General features: G+C 49.3%; 1 protein-coding gene across 1 annotated transcript in view; it reads left to right on the forward strand.

Annotated features, from left to right (window-relative positions):
* Positions 1 to 13,697, forward strand: part of CACNA1E (calcium voltage-gated channel subunit alpha1 E) — a 312,718-nt gene that overhangs the window by 247,368 nt on the left and 51,653 nt on the right. Inside the window, exon 26 of the mRNA XM_047754407.1 lies at positions 11,769 to 11,865. Coding sequence (XP_047610363.1) covers positions 11,769 to 11,865 — 97 coding nt within the window. The remainder of the gene's footprint in view (positions 1 to 11,768; positions 11,866 to 13,697) is intronic.

Raw genomic sequence — 13,697 nt, forward strand, 5'->3', positions numbered from 1 at the left:
GGGCTGACAGGGCAATTCCAGGGTCCCTCACCTACCTGTGCACCATGTATGAACCCCTTTAGAGAGACCTGGGATCACCTGTGCCCTTCACAACAAGGAAGCCTCCTATTAGCCATGTCTGAGAAATTTCCGAGGAAACTTCACAAACGTGTGGTCCTTTCCCAAGTGTCTGGTCCCCATGTGGACTCTCATAGCAAAATAAAACATGAAGGCAACTCTGGCTCAACCCCAGGGACCCTTAGCTTCTCTCCCTCCTCCTTCATGGGAAGAAGCTTCAAAGTCTGCCTTCGACCTGAGAGGTCCACCCGTTTTTGTTGTTCTTAGAGATAAATCTTACCCCTCCATGTTGAAAGTCAAGTTCCCTTTTCATTTTATCAACTCCCTTGTGTACGTTGTTACCATATTGTTCCTCTTGCTTATTTTGATCTCTGTCAAATAAGTTGTCTCTCTTTGAAGGCATAAAGGACAAGGAGAGAGACGCACACAGGAAAGAAGCCACCCCGTCTTGAGGAACAGCAGAGGTCACTGGGGTCACAGAGCAGAGTGGGGGGAAGCGGGCGGGCTGTGGAGTCAGGAAGGCCCAGCTCCTCCATGGACCAGCCACACGGCCAAGAACAACCCAGCCAGACAGGAACCCCCTTAACCTCCGTTTCTCATCTCTGACACAGAGGCAAAAGGACACGTGTCAGGGGCTTAGCCCAGGGCCTGCCGCAGTGTCGGCGGTCGGTCCCTTCCATCCTCCATCAGGTCAAAAGTCCGGCTGTGGAGCAAAACGTGTGTTGATGTGTCATGTACACACATGGCTAAAGGTGAACACGGGCTGGGTTCCCAGCCTTGGTCGTTGTCCGCACACACACACGTGGCCCATGGTGGTGCCTGTGGGGAGGCGAGGAAAGGAAGCCTCTGCATGCCTGCCCCATGTCCACAGTCCAGCTGTCTCTCCTCAGATCCTGAGCAGTGACGACGAGCTGGAGGGTTGTCACCTGTCTTGTTCTTTCTCTGTGCCCTTTGAAACATGGCGGTGGTAGCTTTGGTGCTGGCGGCAGGGGAAGCCTTAACAGCCCCGGAGCTGAAGCCTCTCTGTTGGTCCTCAGACCAGGTACAGTCCAGGGAACCCCAGGAATCCCCTGGTTCTGGGGTCCACGCATATGTGATGGATTGAGAGTTATGATCCATCCCTTGCTTTTAGTGACGTCACTTCTTGAACTGTTTAGGAAGTGGTACTTGCGCATCCTTCTCCATCCGCACTCTTTCTGTCCTTAGCCTCCCTCAAAGCTTGTCATGCGTGTCTCCTCTTCCCTTTTCTCCTGCTCATGGAGGAGCCTCACACCCCCTCTGCTAGCCTTTCTCACCCTCTGCTGAGGTCCAGATAGCACTTGCTCTTGCGCATATGCTCATGCTTCCTAACTCTTTTCTCTCCCTTTCCTCTTTAAGGGCACGGAGAATTCAGCTTTCCCTTTCTCTTGGGTAGGGTCTCCCCTGCCAGCAGAGGGAGGGCCTAGCCTGGAGCCGGTTGATGTCGGAATAAGGCCTTTGTCCCCCTTCGGGGCTGTGGTCAGGCGTTCAGGCCAACAGGAAGCCACAGAAGTTTCTCTATAGGTGTGTCAAAGACCTCCCTCCCTCCCTCCCGACACAACTCGCACTGTCATATGCCATATGTTTGCCTCTAGGGACAACCAGAGTTCAGATGACCTTCCTCCTACCCTGTCACTCCTTGAGGTTGAACCTCGCTCTGCTGAGGCTTCTGCAAAGGCCATTGCTCACTCTGAGCAGACGTGATGGTGATTGCCCTGGTAACATCTTTCCGTGGTTCCTCAGAAATCAGAAGTGACTTGGTATATCCCTGCCACCCCTGGGAGCCATTCTCAGAGCCCAGCCCATGTCCCAAGAGCCACGGCCGTCGCCAAGGGGAGACCATGGCCTCTAGCTGAATTCTCAGACAGCTGAGCCCTCCTGCAGAGGTCTGCACCTGCCGTCATGTATGTTTTCTAGAAGCATATATGTTGTTTTCGTAGTGGCTGAAGAGAAACCGCTCTTCCCTATAGCTGCAAACACCAAGTAAGGGATTTCTTTTTTATAATGTAAACCCGACAGATTCTGCGTGGAGAGTGTGTTGACTTTTGAGGCGGAGGGAAGAAGAGTTGTTTTCTGAATGTGGGTGTGGCTGGGGATAAGAGGATAAATGGGAAGATACCCACATTGCACTTCTCCTGCTCTTCCCCGGCCGCTTTTACATTATAAAGCATTTATAAAAACACTCGGGTCTCTCTCCGCCTGCCCGATACCGGTGCAGAGGGAGGCTGCTTTGCCAGCAGTTGGCCCTGGCTCTCTCACCCCACTGCCCTCATGACACCCCACTTTCCGGGCCACGTGGAGACATGGAGTGTTTGCCAACTATAAATGTCCTGACTGTGCCTTTTCCTCTCTGTGGTTTCAAGAAAAGTCTGGTGAGTGACTGCCTCTCTGAAACCTTTCTCTTTTACCGTTTTCTATCTGAAAAAGAGGGGTTCTTCTGTTTGATAATTCTTTTCCTCCAAAGGACACTGCTTTTCCCAGTTTCCTCACGCTGTCTCGCCATCCCTTCTGCTTCCCAGCCTCCTGGGAAGGCAGCGATGGCTCCAGCCTTGGCATTTCTGGGTATCTGCACATCAGGCACCTTACCTCACATTGGGGCACCCCCTACCCCCACCCAGAGTTAGCTGCCTTGTGGGGGACAGTCAGGTGACCACTGTGCAGGTTGAGTTCACGAGCCTTTGGGGATCCTGTCCAGTCATGGCGATGCTGTGTGGCCCTCCAGCTTCATGTCTTCCATGTCGACTAAAGGGGTCCAGCCAGCAGGTGGACCGGGCCAGCATCTTCTCAGATGTGACCACAGGGGAGGACGGAAGCAGGTGTAATCCTGCCCTCCCGCCCGGGCCCCTCCAGCTCTTCATTCCCATTGCTTTACAACGTGGTACTTGCCCAGCTGGAGTCGAGTCACGGGGTGAGCTGGCCTGGGTTAGATTCTAAATAGTAAACTCACAGGGTGTGAGGCTTTCTCAACACAAACAGTTCAAAAGAAAAGTCATTAGTGATTCTGCTCCCACCTCCTCTCCACCATGGGTCTATGCACCAGAGTCAGGTAGCCTCTCGGGCCGCTGACGCCAAAGCGTCCCGTTACAGTTTTCCATCATAGCAGGGCCCGAGGTAAGGTCAGGACTCCCTGGCACGCAGGGGATCTGGATCACAGCCACGCTTGGCCTGTCATTATTCAGTCCTTAGCCAGAAAAGAAAAACATGAGTCCGTCTGCCTCTTGATGCCAGAAGGAGCCGGAATTCCCACATTAGCTTTTATTCCATTCTTTTCATTGAAGCCTGTAACTTTCCTGACCCTTGACTTTCCGCCCTAGTCTCTAAGCTAGATGAGGTCTTTTCTGAATGCATTCAGAACCAGCCACAGCAGCAGAGCTGGTTCTGAATGCATTCAATGAAATACACGAGCACAGACAATTTGAGATTTGGAAGGTCCCTGAGGAGTCACAGAATATGGTGCTCTGGCTCTGGTTTTGCCTTTGAGGCTTTGTGCTTGTGAACGTTTGGCTACGCCCCATGAGAAAGGAGTGACCGTTTAGAGCTGAAATGCTGGTGTGTGCTCACCCTGGCGGAGCATGGCAACAGTGTCAGGTCTGTGACCTTTCATCTTGCACCTGCCTGACCTTTCCTCTTGACCTTCACCATCTGCCTGTGTCCAAGGCAGTCCTCTCAAACCTCAAGCTTTGCCTCTGGGACTTCTTTATTGACGGCCCCCATTCTTTTAAAAGTGAAAGGGGCGTCTCCCACAGGAAGCTATGCCTCCGCATTAATCTTGTAGGGGGAAAAAAGTGGGCCAAGTTCTGCTTCATGCAAAGAAGACCCATTTACCACTGAGCCAGACAGTTCATCCAGTTCCCTGCTCTGAGGAAGAGAATGAAGGATTAAAATTAAATTTAGCCGTCAGGTAGCCTATTAGCTGTGGATTTAGGATGCTGGCTGAGCTGGAATTGGAAATTTCCAGCTGTGAGCAGAGAGAAGAATGTCATTGCTTGAGACTCTCGCCTTTGGAGTCTCCTCGAGAGTGACTTTATCTGACTTTGTGCCCTGGCAGGGACACTAAAGATGATTAATGGTCATGGACTCTTGGGGTTTCCACTGCTGTACTCTATGCCCTAGTTGCTTTACTGGGGGGGTTTGGAAGGGAGTAAGGGGGGATCATAGGGGGAGCCACATGGAGGGACTGTCTGAAAGAAAGAGAGAAATTCCCCGTCTACCTGCTCATGCCTCTAAGCCCCAGCATGCGTAGTTTTTGAAGAATACTGGAATATGCATTGTCTGTTACAAGTGCCATTGGCGCTGCGGGGAACCTTCTATAGATTGTGCACTTGGGGACCTATATCACATGGAGGCAGTGAGTGAACACCTCAATATTTCTCTTCTTAATAAGCACATACTCAGGAGATGATTCATTGTGAATAGAATCTCAGCCACTGGCCACAGAATCAAGCAAAATGAAAGGGTCAAATTAGAGAACTTGGTCTCATCTGCAGGGTCACCAGCAGTTTGGCAACCAGCTAGATTCAAATGCAAAAAGCACCTGGCACAGGAGGTGAGGTTTCACAGCCCTGGGAAGAGCCCAGTCCTATAGGATTAGTAGAAACCCATCACAGTGCCCTCCAGGTTTAAGAGTAGGTTTTAGAGTAACTGAATCAGAAGATTTCATGATGGGACTAGGAAAGTATCTGCTCAGATCATGTGATCTGCCAGCCATCTGCTTGATCCGCATATCCAAAGGATGTGCCCAGTCTCCAGCTAGGGGAGTGTATTGCCTCTCCCCAAGGCCTTGTTAGAACAATCAGCAGGTAAGGGATCATGGGGCATGTTTAGAATGTGAAGACTAAGACACAAGACAAATCAGGTCACTATGCACTGGAAGGAATAACTTTGAGGAGACAGGTGCCTTGCTGTCTCTTGATGCTTCTCGGTGCTTGACCAAAAATACCTTCCAGTAAGGGTATAGGGCTGTGTTTTGCAAAGGAGAAAGTTTGCAAAGGGAGTGATGAGTGTATACAGGGAATGATGAGTGTATACCGGTTTCTGCCCTAACCACTGAGCGTAGAGCTAATGCTCTGGTCACTGAACAAAGAAAGATGCTAGAGTCCCCAAGGTCTTGGGGTTCATGAGTGATCCCAAGATATGCTAAGGTATGAGTCCAGAGGAAAATTAAACCCCAAGTGGCAGCAGCCAAGCAGTGACAAGGTCACGGTGCTGGATGTAAGTTCTTCTTGCGGATGAACTAGCCTTGCCAGCGGCTCCTAGAGAGTTCTGTTTCCAGAGATAAGCACAGCCAATGCAAAGGGGAAGACTTCCTCCTCACTTCCATGGGTCTTGAGAATTTTTAAAGGGCTTTCGCACTCTTTTCAGTCCTGTTTCACCGTCGAGAAATGAATTGCCTGAGGTTTGCCTTCTTTGACTCATTTGACTAGAAAGCAGCAGAACCAGTTCTTAAACAACTTGATAATTTTGAGTTCACGTTCAAGGCTTTCTCCCTGACATTAAGCGCCCTTCGACCTCTGATGTTCTACCTGGTTCCAAGTCATTAACCTCTGCAAACTCCAAGTAGTGGCTTGGTGTGGATCTTTCCTGATCCCATCGATCTTCTCCCTCTGCCTGGAAAGAGGCAAGACCTATAGGCCAGATGGGGTTACGTATCACTGAACTTGGCTGTTTTGCTGTTCCCATCTCTATCTTTTTCATCCCATGAACCCTCACAGACCCTAGATGGATGAAGGATACTAGGATAGACGGCTCAGTATTTGAGCTCAGGAACTACTGGTTTCTTTTCCTGTTTCCTTCTTTGGTTAAAACCCTCCAGGGGTTCCCAAGTGGAAAGGCACTATAACATTACAAATAAGAGCCTAGGTTTCAGAGTCAGGTAAACGTAGCACCGTTCATTATTAGCTACTTAACTCTTTGAACTTTTGCTTGCTCATTGCTAAGAAGAAATTAAGAATAATTATATTTGGGTCTTGTGAGAATTAATTAAGGTAAATTATATTCAGTGCCAAACATAGTGTCAAACCCTTAGTAAGTACATAGTAAGTGGTAGTTATTATTGACTGCTAATCATAGTCCAGGGTCCCCCCAGCATAACCTCACCGCCCCCCCCCTTCCATACCAGCAAGTCTGTCCATTTCCCAAGCACAAGAGACCCCCTTCAGGTCCTGGGTGCTGTTTCTTCCTGGGCTCACAGGGGAGAGCAGAAAGCAATTCCACTTAGGGAAGGGAGCTTCCGAACCCGATGTCCTGTCTCTGCCCCCCTCCCTGTGGAAGGAGAGTCACTTCCCAGTGGAAATCAGTTTGCAAGCATGTCCTTTGAGAAAAGGGGGAACCTAGGAGCTGAAAAGCCAGATTACAATGAATGACGAGTGATTACACATGAAAGACCTGGAGGGCAACTTGGCAACTGAGCTGGACAATTCTCATCTTTTACTGATGATGAGACAGAAGAGCAGCAGGGCATTTTTTTTTTTTCTTCTGGAAAGCAGCCAGGAACTTAACAAATAAGTAGGAAAATAAATGGGGAGGTGGGTAGCCCATTGGAGCCCCAGTTAAAGTGGACCCATGCATTCACGCGTGGGATATCACCCACAAAGTTTAACATTCAGGTCAACCTCTAGACCTGATAAAAATCTCACTCATTAGCTAGGCCGGGTCAGAAAGTTCTGATGATACATTTAGTAGCGAGGAGTAGCAAGGTATTATCAGGTGATTATATTTAAGTAGTTTGTAAAGAGTCCATGAATTTTTTTCTAAAGCAATGTTCCTCTATCGATCGAAGTACTTGAAGAGTTTATCGTCTTAGTTTGATGAGACCTCTCCCATGGCTTAAATGATGCCCATTTGCAGGATTTGGGAGAGGTCGTGTGGCTGAGCCTATGTGTAAATTTATGATACATTTTAATTAGTGGGGCTAAATTGTTGAAGCTTTATCCTGACTCTGTGGCTTTGTTAGCCAGTATTCCTTTCATTTCAAATGGCAATTTTCAAATCTGTACTGAACATATGTTAAAACTGAGAACGCAAGCATGCTTTTTAGCAACCACTCTAAATCATAGTTTTTTTGTGGCTCCTCCACAGTGAGAGATCTGTTTGAAAGATGTGCAGAGCAATGACTCATCTTTTTGTTTGGGGCCTTGCTTGCAGTATGCACAAGTTCCCAGGCCAGGGATTGAACCTGTGCCACGCAGTGACAACACTGGATCCTTAACTTTCTGTGCCACCAGGGAACTCCCCGTAATGACTGATCTTTATTTAGCTATTTAAGTTGTGTCTGATTAGTCTCTCTGGCTCAAACTTGTGAGAGTCAGAATGGGACAAATAACCCCCTACCCAGAATGTTGGCAGCCACAGTCAGCTGTGAAGAGTGTATCATCAAAGAACTCCGATTTCCAAAACAAGGGACACACACACACACACACACACACACACACACACGATGGTCTGAGATCCCCTTTGTCCCATAGCATGATATTTTACTAGGATCCTGGGGTAAAATTAATCATAGCAAATCCTGTCCTCGTCCACGTGTGTAGGAGGAGCAAGAATTACTGAGCCTTTCTTCATACGATGGGCATCCATGAGTTTGAACCTCTGAGAACCCATTTCGAGTCTCCGGGACATACAGGTCTTGGGATTAAGGACCTGCGCTAAGCAGAACGTGAAAGTCTGGACCACCTGCCTGTCCATTGATCCCACTCTCTTCTCTCATTTCGGGGGTACAGAAGAGTCTCCCTGAGCTTTTGCTCAAGAGGAATAGAGCCTGGGGAAGAGCTGGTGACCTCTACAGTTGTTTGGATAAAATTTTCAGTCAAATGATACCATTCTCCCCATGGCATTTCGCTTGCCATTATACCTTCATTAGTTTGCTCGAGAACTGTATTCTCTCCTAGATTAAGCAAGCGTCAAGAGGGTAGGGACCGCATCTGTTTTATTCACACCTGTGTATCGGGTACTTAGAATAGTGCTGGCCATTTAGTAAGGATTCCATCCGTACTGTTATAGCAATGGATACAGGCCTCTTGGGCTGACCTATCACATGATGGGTCTTGTGCATGAGAAGATGCTGTTATAATTCAGGAGAAGGTATTACCTCTGCCTTCCCAACATTTGGAGATGATCACATGAGCTTTAAGGTTGATAAGTCCTTGGCTTTAATTCTCAAACCACCCACTGTTCATTTAGCATTAATAGTGAAAGTTAATTTAATTTGGAATGTGGAATCATTCACTGAACAAAATGGTCATCAGAAATCTAATGAGGAGTTCCCATCGTTGCTCAGTGGTTAACGAATCCGACTAGGAATCATAAGGTTGCGGGTTCGATCCCTGGTCTTGATCAGTGGGTTAAGGATCTGGCATTGCTGTGAGCTGTAGTGTAGGCCAGCAGCTACAGCTCCGATTCGACCCCTAGCCTGAGAACCTCCATATGCCACAGGAGCAGATCAAGAAATGGCAAAAAGACAAAAAAAAAAAAAGAAAAAAAAAAGAAAGAAAGAAATCTAATGAGCTCCCTGGTGACCTAGCAATTAAGGATTTGGCATTGTCTCTGCTGTAGATCGGGTTCACTGCTGTGGTGCGGGTTCAAACCCTAGCCTGGGAATTTCTGAATGCTGTGGGCATGACTGAAGGAAAAAAAAAAGGAAGTCTTTGCTTGTGGCATATGGCGATGTAACATAGGTTTATCAAACATTTAAAAAAAAGTAAAAGGAAGAAAACGTACCCTTCACAGAAATTGGCAACTAAGAAGCAAAGATGGAATTCTAGGCACTTCATAGTAGCAGGCTGGATCACCCATGTCGCTGGGGCTCACTCACTCAGACCTAGCGCAAAAGGACATCTTCCTGGGCCTGCAATTTCCTTTGCAGTTAAGTGGATTTCAGGGCGAATTTGGTGAGCTATCTGACAGAGCCTTGAACCAAAACCTGCTGGTGCAGAAGCTGAGTGGTACAGAGCAAGAGCACTGAGCATCACACAGACTTGGGGTCACGTCCTGTCTCGCCCTGCCGATGCCAGGCACTCGGCCTCTGGGAATCCCATCTGTGAAATGGAGGCAAATAATCCTTTTGTCCCAAAGTTCCCAGGGGTCCAGATAAAAGCACGGAACACAGCATCTAGCCAAGAATAGACATTCGGAAAGTGAGCTTTCATTATTTCTATGTCCAATGTGCTACAGTTTTTGCTGCCCAGCTTTATTTCTGTCCTTGTTAAGCCTCAGCAACAGAGCTAGGATGATTTTGCTTCAAGCATCACAGTAAATAGCTCACAAAGGACAGGTGGTCCTCCACATCGTCACAAAGCATCCTTTTGTGTGACGTTGGGATTGTGATAGACAGGGCTTTCCCCCATCCTTCAGGATGGTTCTGCGGGGTGGCCCATCTGTGCTTTGAGAGCTGTCCATGACGCTACGCTGTCCGTCTTCCAGTGAAATCCTTTGTGAGCATAAATATGCCTCTGTGACTTGAAACGCCCTTCCACGAGACAGATGTTGGCCCAGAGCAGGCATTCTTCCTGTAGTCTAGTTTCCTGTAAAGTCACCGGACCCAGAAACATTTTATCTGAAGAGTAGTAAAAAATAAAGTCAACCCTCGATTCTTTTCTATTAAAAAAAAAAAAAAAAAAGACATGGAAGTAAGAGCCTACACTTAGAAAGCTTGACTTAAACTAGGCTGCGTGGCATAAAGTACAACATGGGAGTGCCATCTAACAAGAGGCAGCTTCACTAGTGCCTGCAGAGGGCCTTTGCCTGTGCAGGGTGGAGAGGAGGGCGTGGGAGCAGATGGTGGGCTGGCCCTTCCTTCCTTTTCCCAAAGCGTGTGGACTCTGCAAGTGCCAAGGCTGTAAGCGGGATCTCTCGGGCCTGGGCTTCTCCAGTTTCCCCTTGGAAAATTCCCTTTTCTCCCTGAAGTTTACTGACGTCTCCCTTTTCTCCTTCTCTCCTCTCCCTCTCTCTCCCTTTTTTTTTTTTTTTTAAACTGCTTTCTTGGATCCTCCATAGGAATGCTTTGGGGTAAATATTTTTTCTTCAATTCTCTTTGAGGTGAAAAAAAATAGAAGGAGGAGTGGGTTGGAGGAGGGAGAGAGTGTGGTTGGGAGGGAAAGAGCTGGCTCATTGAGAAAGGAGTGGTGTATTTATATGAGTGGTGTGTTTTCATTGATATCCAAGCGAACAAACACTGGGAGCCACCAAGCCTTCTTGGAAAGTGATTGTTCTTATTAGTGTGGATATGTATGTGGCTTGTGTGTTGCCTTTTTAGAGAGGTAGACAGATGAAGCTACCAAAGAGTTTATAAAATATACAATGCCTATGATGCAAAAGCCTATTCCCTGTGATGCTTTTGGATTATCTGTATTCAGATCTAGCGTTGAATAAAAGTGACTTCTGTGTTGTGGATTATAGCCATTTAAGAGGGTCCTCAAATTCACATCCTAGGCAAAGCCAGCGTTCTTTGATTGTATCAAGTGTCTTCCTACCTTGCCTTGTGTGAAAGAATGGAGGGTCTTTGAGCTCCCTGTCTGGGGGACGGGTATGGCAGGAAGGACCGGTAGAAAAACAGGCAGAAGCCTTGTAGTTCCCCTCTGATGTTCTAGGCGGATCCCATTTCCTGGGATAGCTGGTGTCATGGTAATTGGGGCCATCAGGATGAAAGAACCAGAGCCCAAGCTTACTATTTAGAGTCTCACTTCCTACCATCTGTGTGTTTTACAATTACAGTGTTTGACTGGAATGCAAAGATCTCAGGGGATAAGCAGGGTAGCGAGAAGCCTGCAGGTTGATTTATTCATTTCCTGCCTAAAAATAGAGAAATGCATCTTACCTACTAGGAGCAAGCATTTCCGAGAGGCTGAAGAGGGAGGGTCCTTCGCTGTCAGGCAGGGATAAAGGTGGGCAGGGCTCGAAGTTTGGGTCTCCCGCCGGAGGGCTGTCTGCGGCATGTGTTAGGTGGAGCTTGCTTTTACCTGGGAAGGGCCTGTGGGAGATTCGCCAGCTGCACAGAGATGATCAGGATGAGAGCTGAGGTCCTGGCGAGACGCCGGCAGGATGTGCTCGCTCTGGAGCCGGCAGCACAGCAAGGGTGTCATGTCCCCACCAGCCCTCCTGCCCCTGCTCCCCCCTGAACTCAGGAACTGTGCAGAGGGGGCAAACCTAGAGCAGAAAGGAAGGACCAGCTTGAGTCCCCCGATGAGATTTGCTCTCTACCGTGGCTCCCTCTTCAATTCAGCAAATACCATTTGAGAGCCTTCTGCGGAAGGCTAGCTAGACAGCACTGTGACAGGCCACCGTGGGCTGCGGTCATGGTCCCTCGTCCATTTACCCTCCGTTTCCTTCTGGCCAGTGGGGTCATGAGCAGCATTGCTCAGGCCATGAGGGGTCGGACGTGTTGATTGATTTGTGCGCCTGGGTGCCTCTCTGGTGTGCCTGCATCCTTGGTGTGAGAATACGTGGGTGTGCGTGTGCGAGTTTGAGTGTGCAAGCGTGTGAATACATGTGCACTGGGGAGTGATCGGGAAATTGCCCCGGAGCATGTTTTGCGGCGGGGGTCGGGGGTGGGGGGGATCTCCCTGCAGGAGTCTACCCTGACCCCATTCCCAGCCTCTTGCCTCCCCCCTCCACTTCCCCTGGTATTAACGCAGTCGTGTGACTGTCACTTTAATTCTCCCCTGTCCTGTGCTTCCCCGGGGCCTCTCTCCCTGCAGAACCAACAAGGGGCGGGACATCAAGACCATCAAATCCCTGCGGGTGCTCCGGGTGCTGCGGCCGCTGAAGACCATCAAGCGCCTGCCCAAGCTCAAGGTGATGTCCGCCGAGTCTTTCCCCATCAGCTCCCCTTCGTCCATCTGTCTCCTCTCTCTGGTTGGCCTGCTTGTGGAGAATTACACCTGGGAGGACTCCTTTTGCTCACACGGGAGCTGAGCTTCTTTTCACTGCTTGAATTAAGTGTCTTCATTTCGAAATATCCAGTATTCCCCTCCCCCCCATAAAAATCTATAAAAAGGCTTTTGCGCCCCTTGAGTCCAAGCCCACGAAGCATTTTATACTCTCTGTGGCAAGTCATCTAGGAAGAACTAGTGCGGCTTTTTTAAGAGCCTCCTGTGTCGTTAAGGTGGATCAGAACCCAAAACAGGAGGAGCAGAAGCCCTCTGTGTGGCGGTCGGCACACGAGGTCAGACCAAACAACCTGGGATGGTTTCTTTCCTTGTAAGTCTGTAGAAAGAGAGGATCTTAGAAGATCCTTAGCCCTAGACTTCATATTTTTGAGGCACAGCTAGGTCAACCCCTTGCCCGAGGGCACAGAGTCACTTTTGGCACAAGCAGAGGAGAAATGGGGACATGAGCGCACACGGATCAAGTTCTCCCTGTTGCCAAGACCTGTGTCTTCATAGGTCCGTTAACCTCCTTCTCCTGGTCCCTGATCAGTGCCCTCCCTGCTCGCCCACCCTGGGCTCCCTAGTGGAGTCTTCCTGCCTGCACAGTGTGCTCTACCAGTCAAGTTGGCTGGCATGTCAAACCCGCCTCTTCCACATGCCTATTTTGCTGTTATGGAAGCTGAAACCTCATAGGGAAAAGTTCTTCCTCCCTGAATTCCTGTGAATGAGAGCCACCACCAGGGAGAGGACAAGGGGAGACTCCCCTGCCTCCCAGTTCCCCTTTCCCATTGGGTTTGCATCACCTCTGATATTCCTCACCTACCGTTCTACCACCAGCCCACTGCTTCCCATTCAACCCTCTGGCTCTGCAGAGAGGTAGAAAACCAGCTAGGTTTATCAGAGCCTTAGGACCCCAGGAAAGTCACTTTTGAAAGGCCCCTAAGTGTCTGAGATGTGGTTTCCTCTCCAAGCCCAGGGCCCTGGCCACCTGCATGGATTTCCAAGGACAGGGAGTCATGCTCCAGAGGAAGTGTGCTCGCCGCTCTCCTCCTCCACTGCCCCGTCTTCCCCCGCAATGAGGCACCTCCCACAGGATCAGATCGGGTGGTCTTTCATGCACAGGGCCTGGCCTTGGTCAGTGCCCATGAACATGGATTCCTTTCTGCCTCACCCCCAGCAAAAGATGGCCAGGAGGCCTGGGGGCCCAGCCCTGTTGGTAGCTGCAGCCCAGGCCCCGTGGTTTCACCTCCTCTGAGCCACGTTGGGGTCCTGAGAAGAGTTCAGATGGGGTGATGAGATCAGTCGACCCCAACCTTTGTTAATTCCAATTAATTAGGAAGTGCCGGGTCCTCTCTCTGCAGCTCTGTCACCTGAGGGAAACGTAGATGGCTCTGATCATTCTACCAGGTTGCATGTCACTCACACTCCCTGCAGTGTGGAACTAATTAAATGAGCAGTGTTTACCCAGCACTGTGAAGGGACAACTGCCCAAAGGCAGCACCACTCTGGGGCTAGGCTCTTCAGTGAGCTAAACCTAAATACCCAGAAAATAACCCTCAAGAGGCTTGACATGTTGAGTTCCCATGTACGTCCTCATGGCTCAGGGACTTGAGTGGCTTCTCCAGAGGGAGATACATCATCTTGAACCAAAGTCCAAGTTCCTGATTCTGTCCACCAGGTCGTCCTGTCTCTAAGAGACGGCAGCCCTCACCCACTTCCTGCATCACCTGTTGAATCTTCATCCCCAGCACAGCCAGC

This window comes from Phacochoerus africanus, chromosome 11, assembly GCF_016906955.1.
Source record: "Phacochoerus africanus isolate WHEZ1 chromosome 11, ROS_Pafr_v1, whole genome shotgun sequence".
Lineage (NCBI taxonomy): Eukaryota > Metazoa > Chordata > Mammalia > Artiodactyla > Suidae > Phacochoerus > Phacochoerus africanus.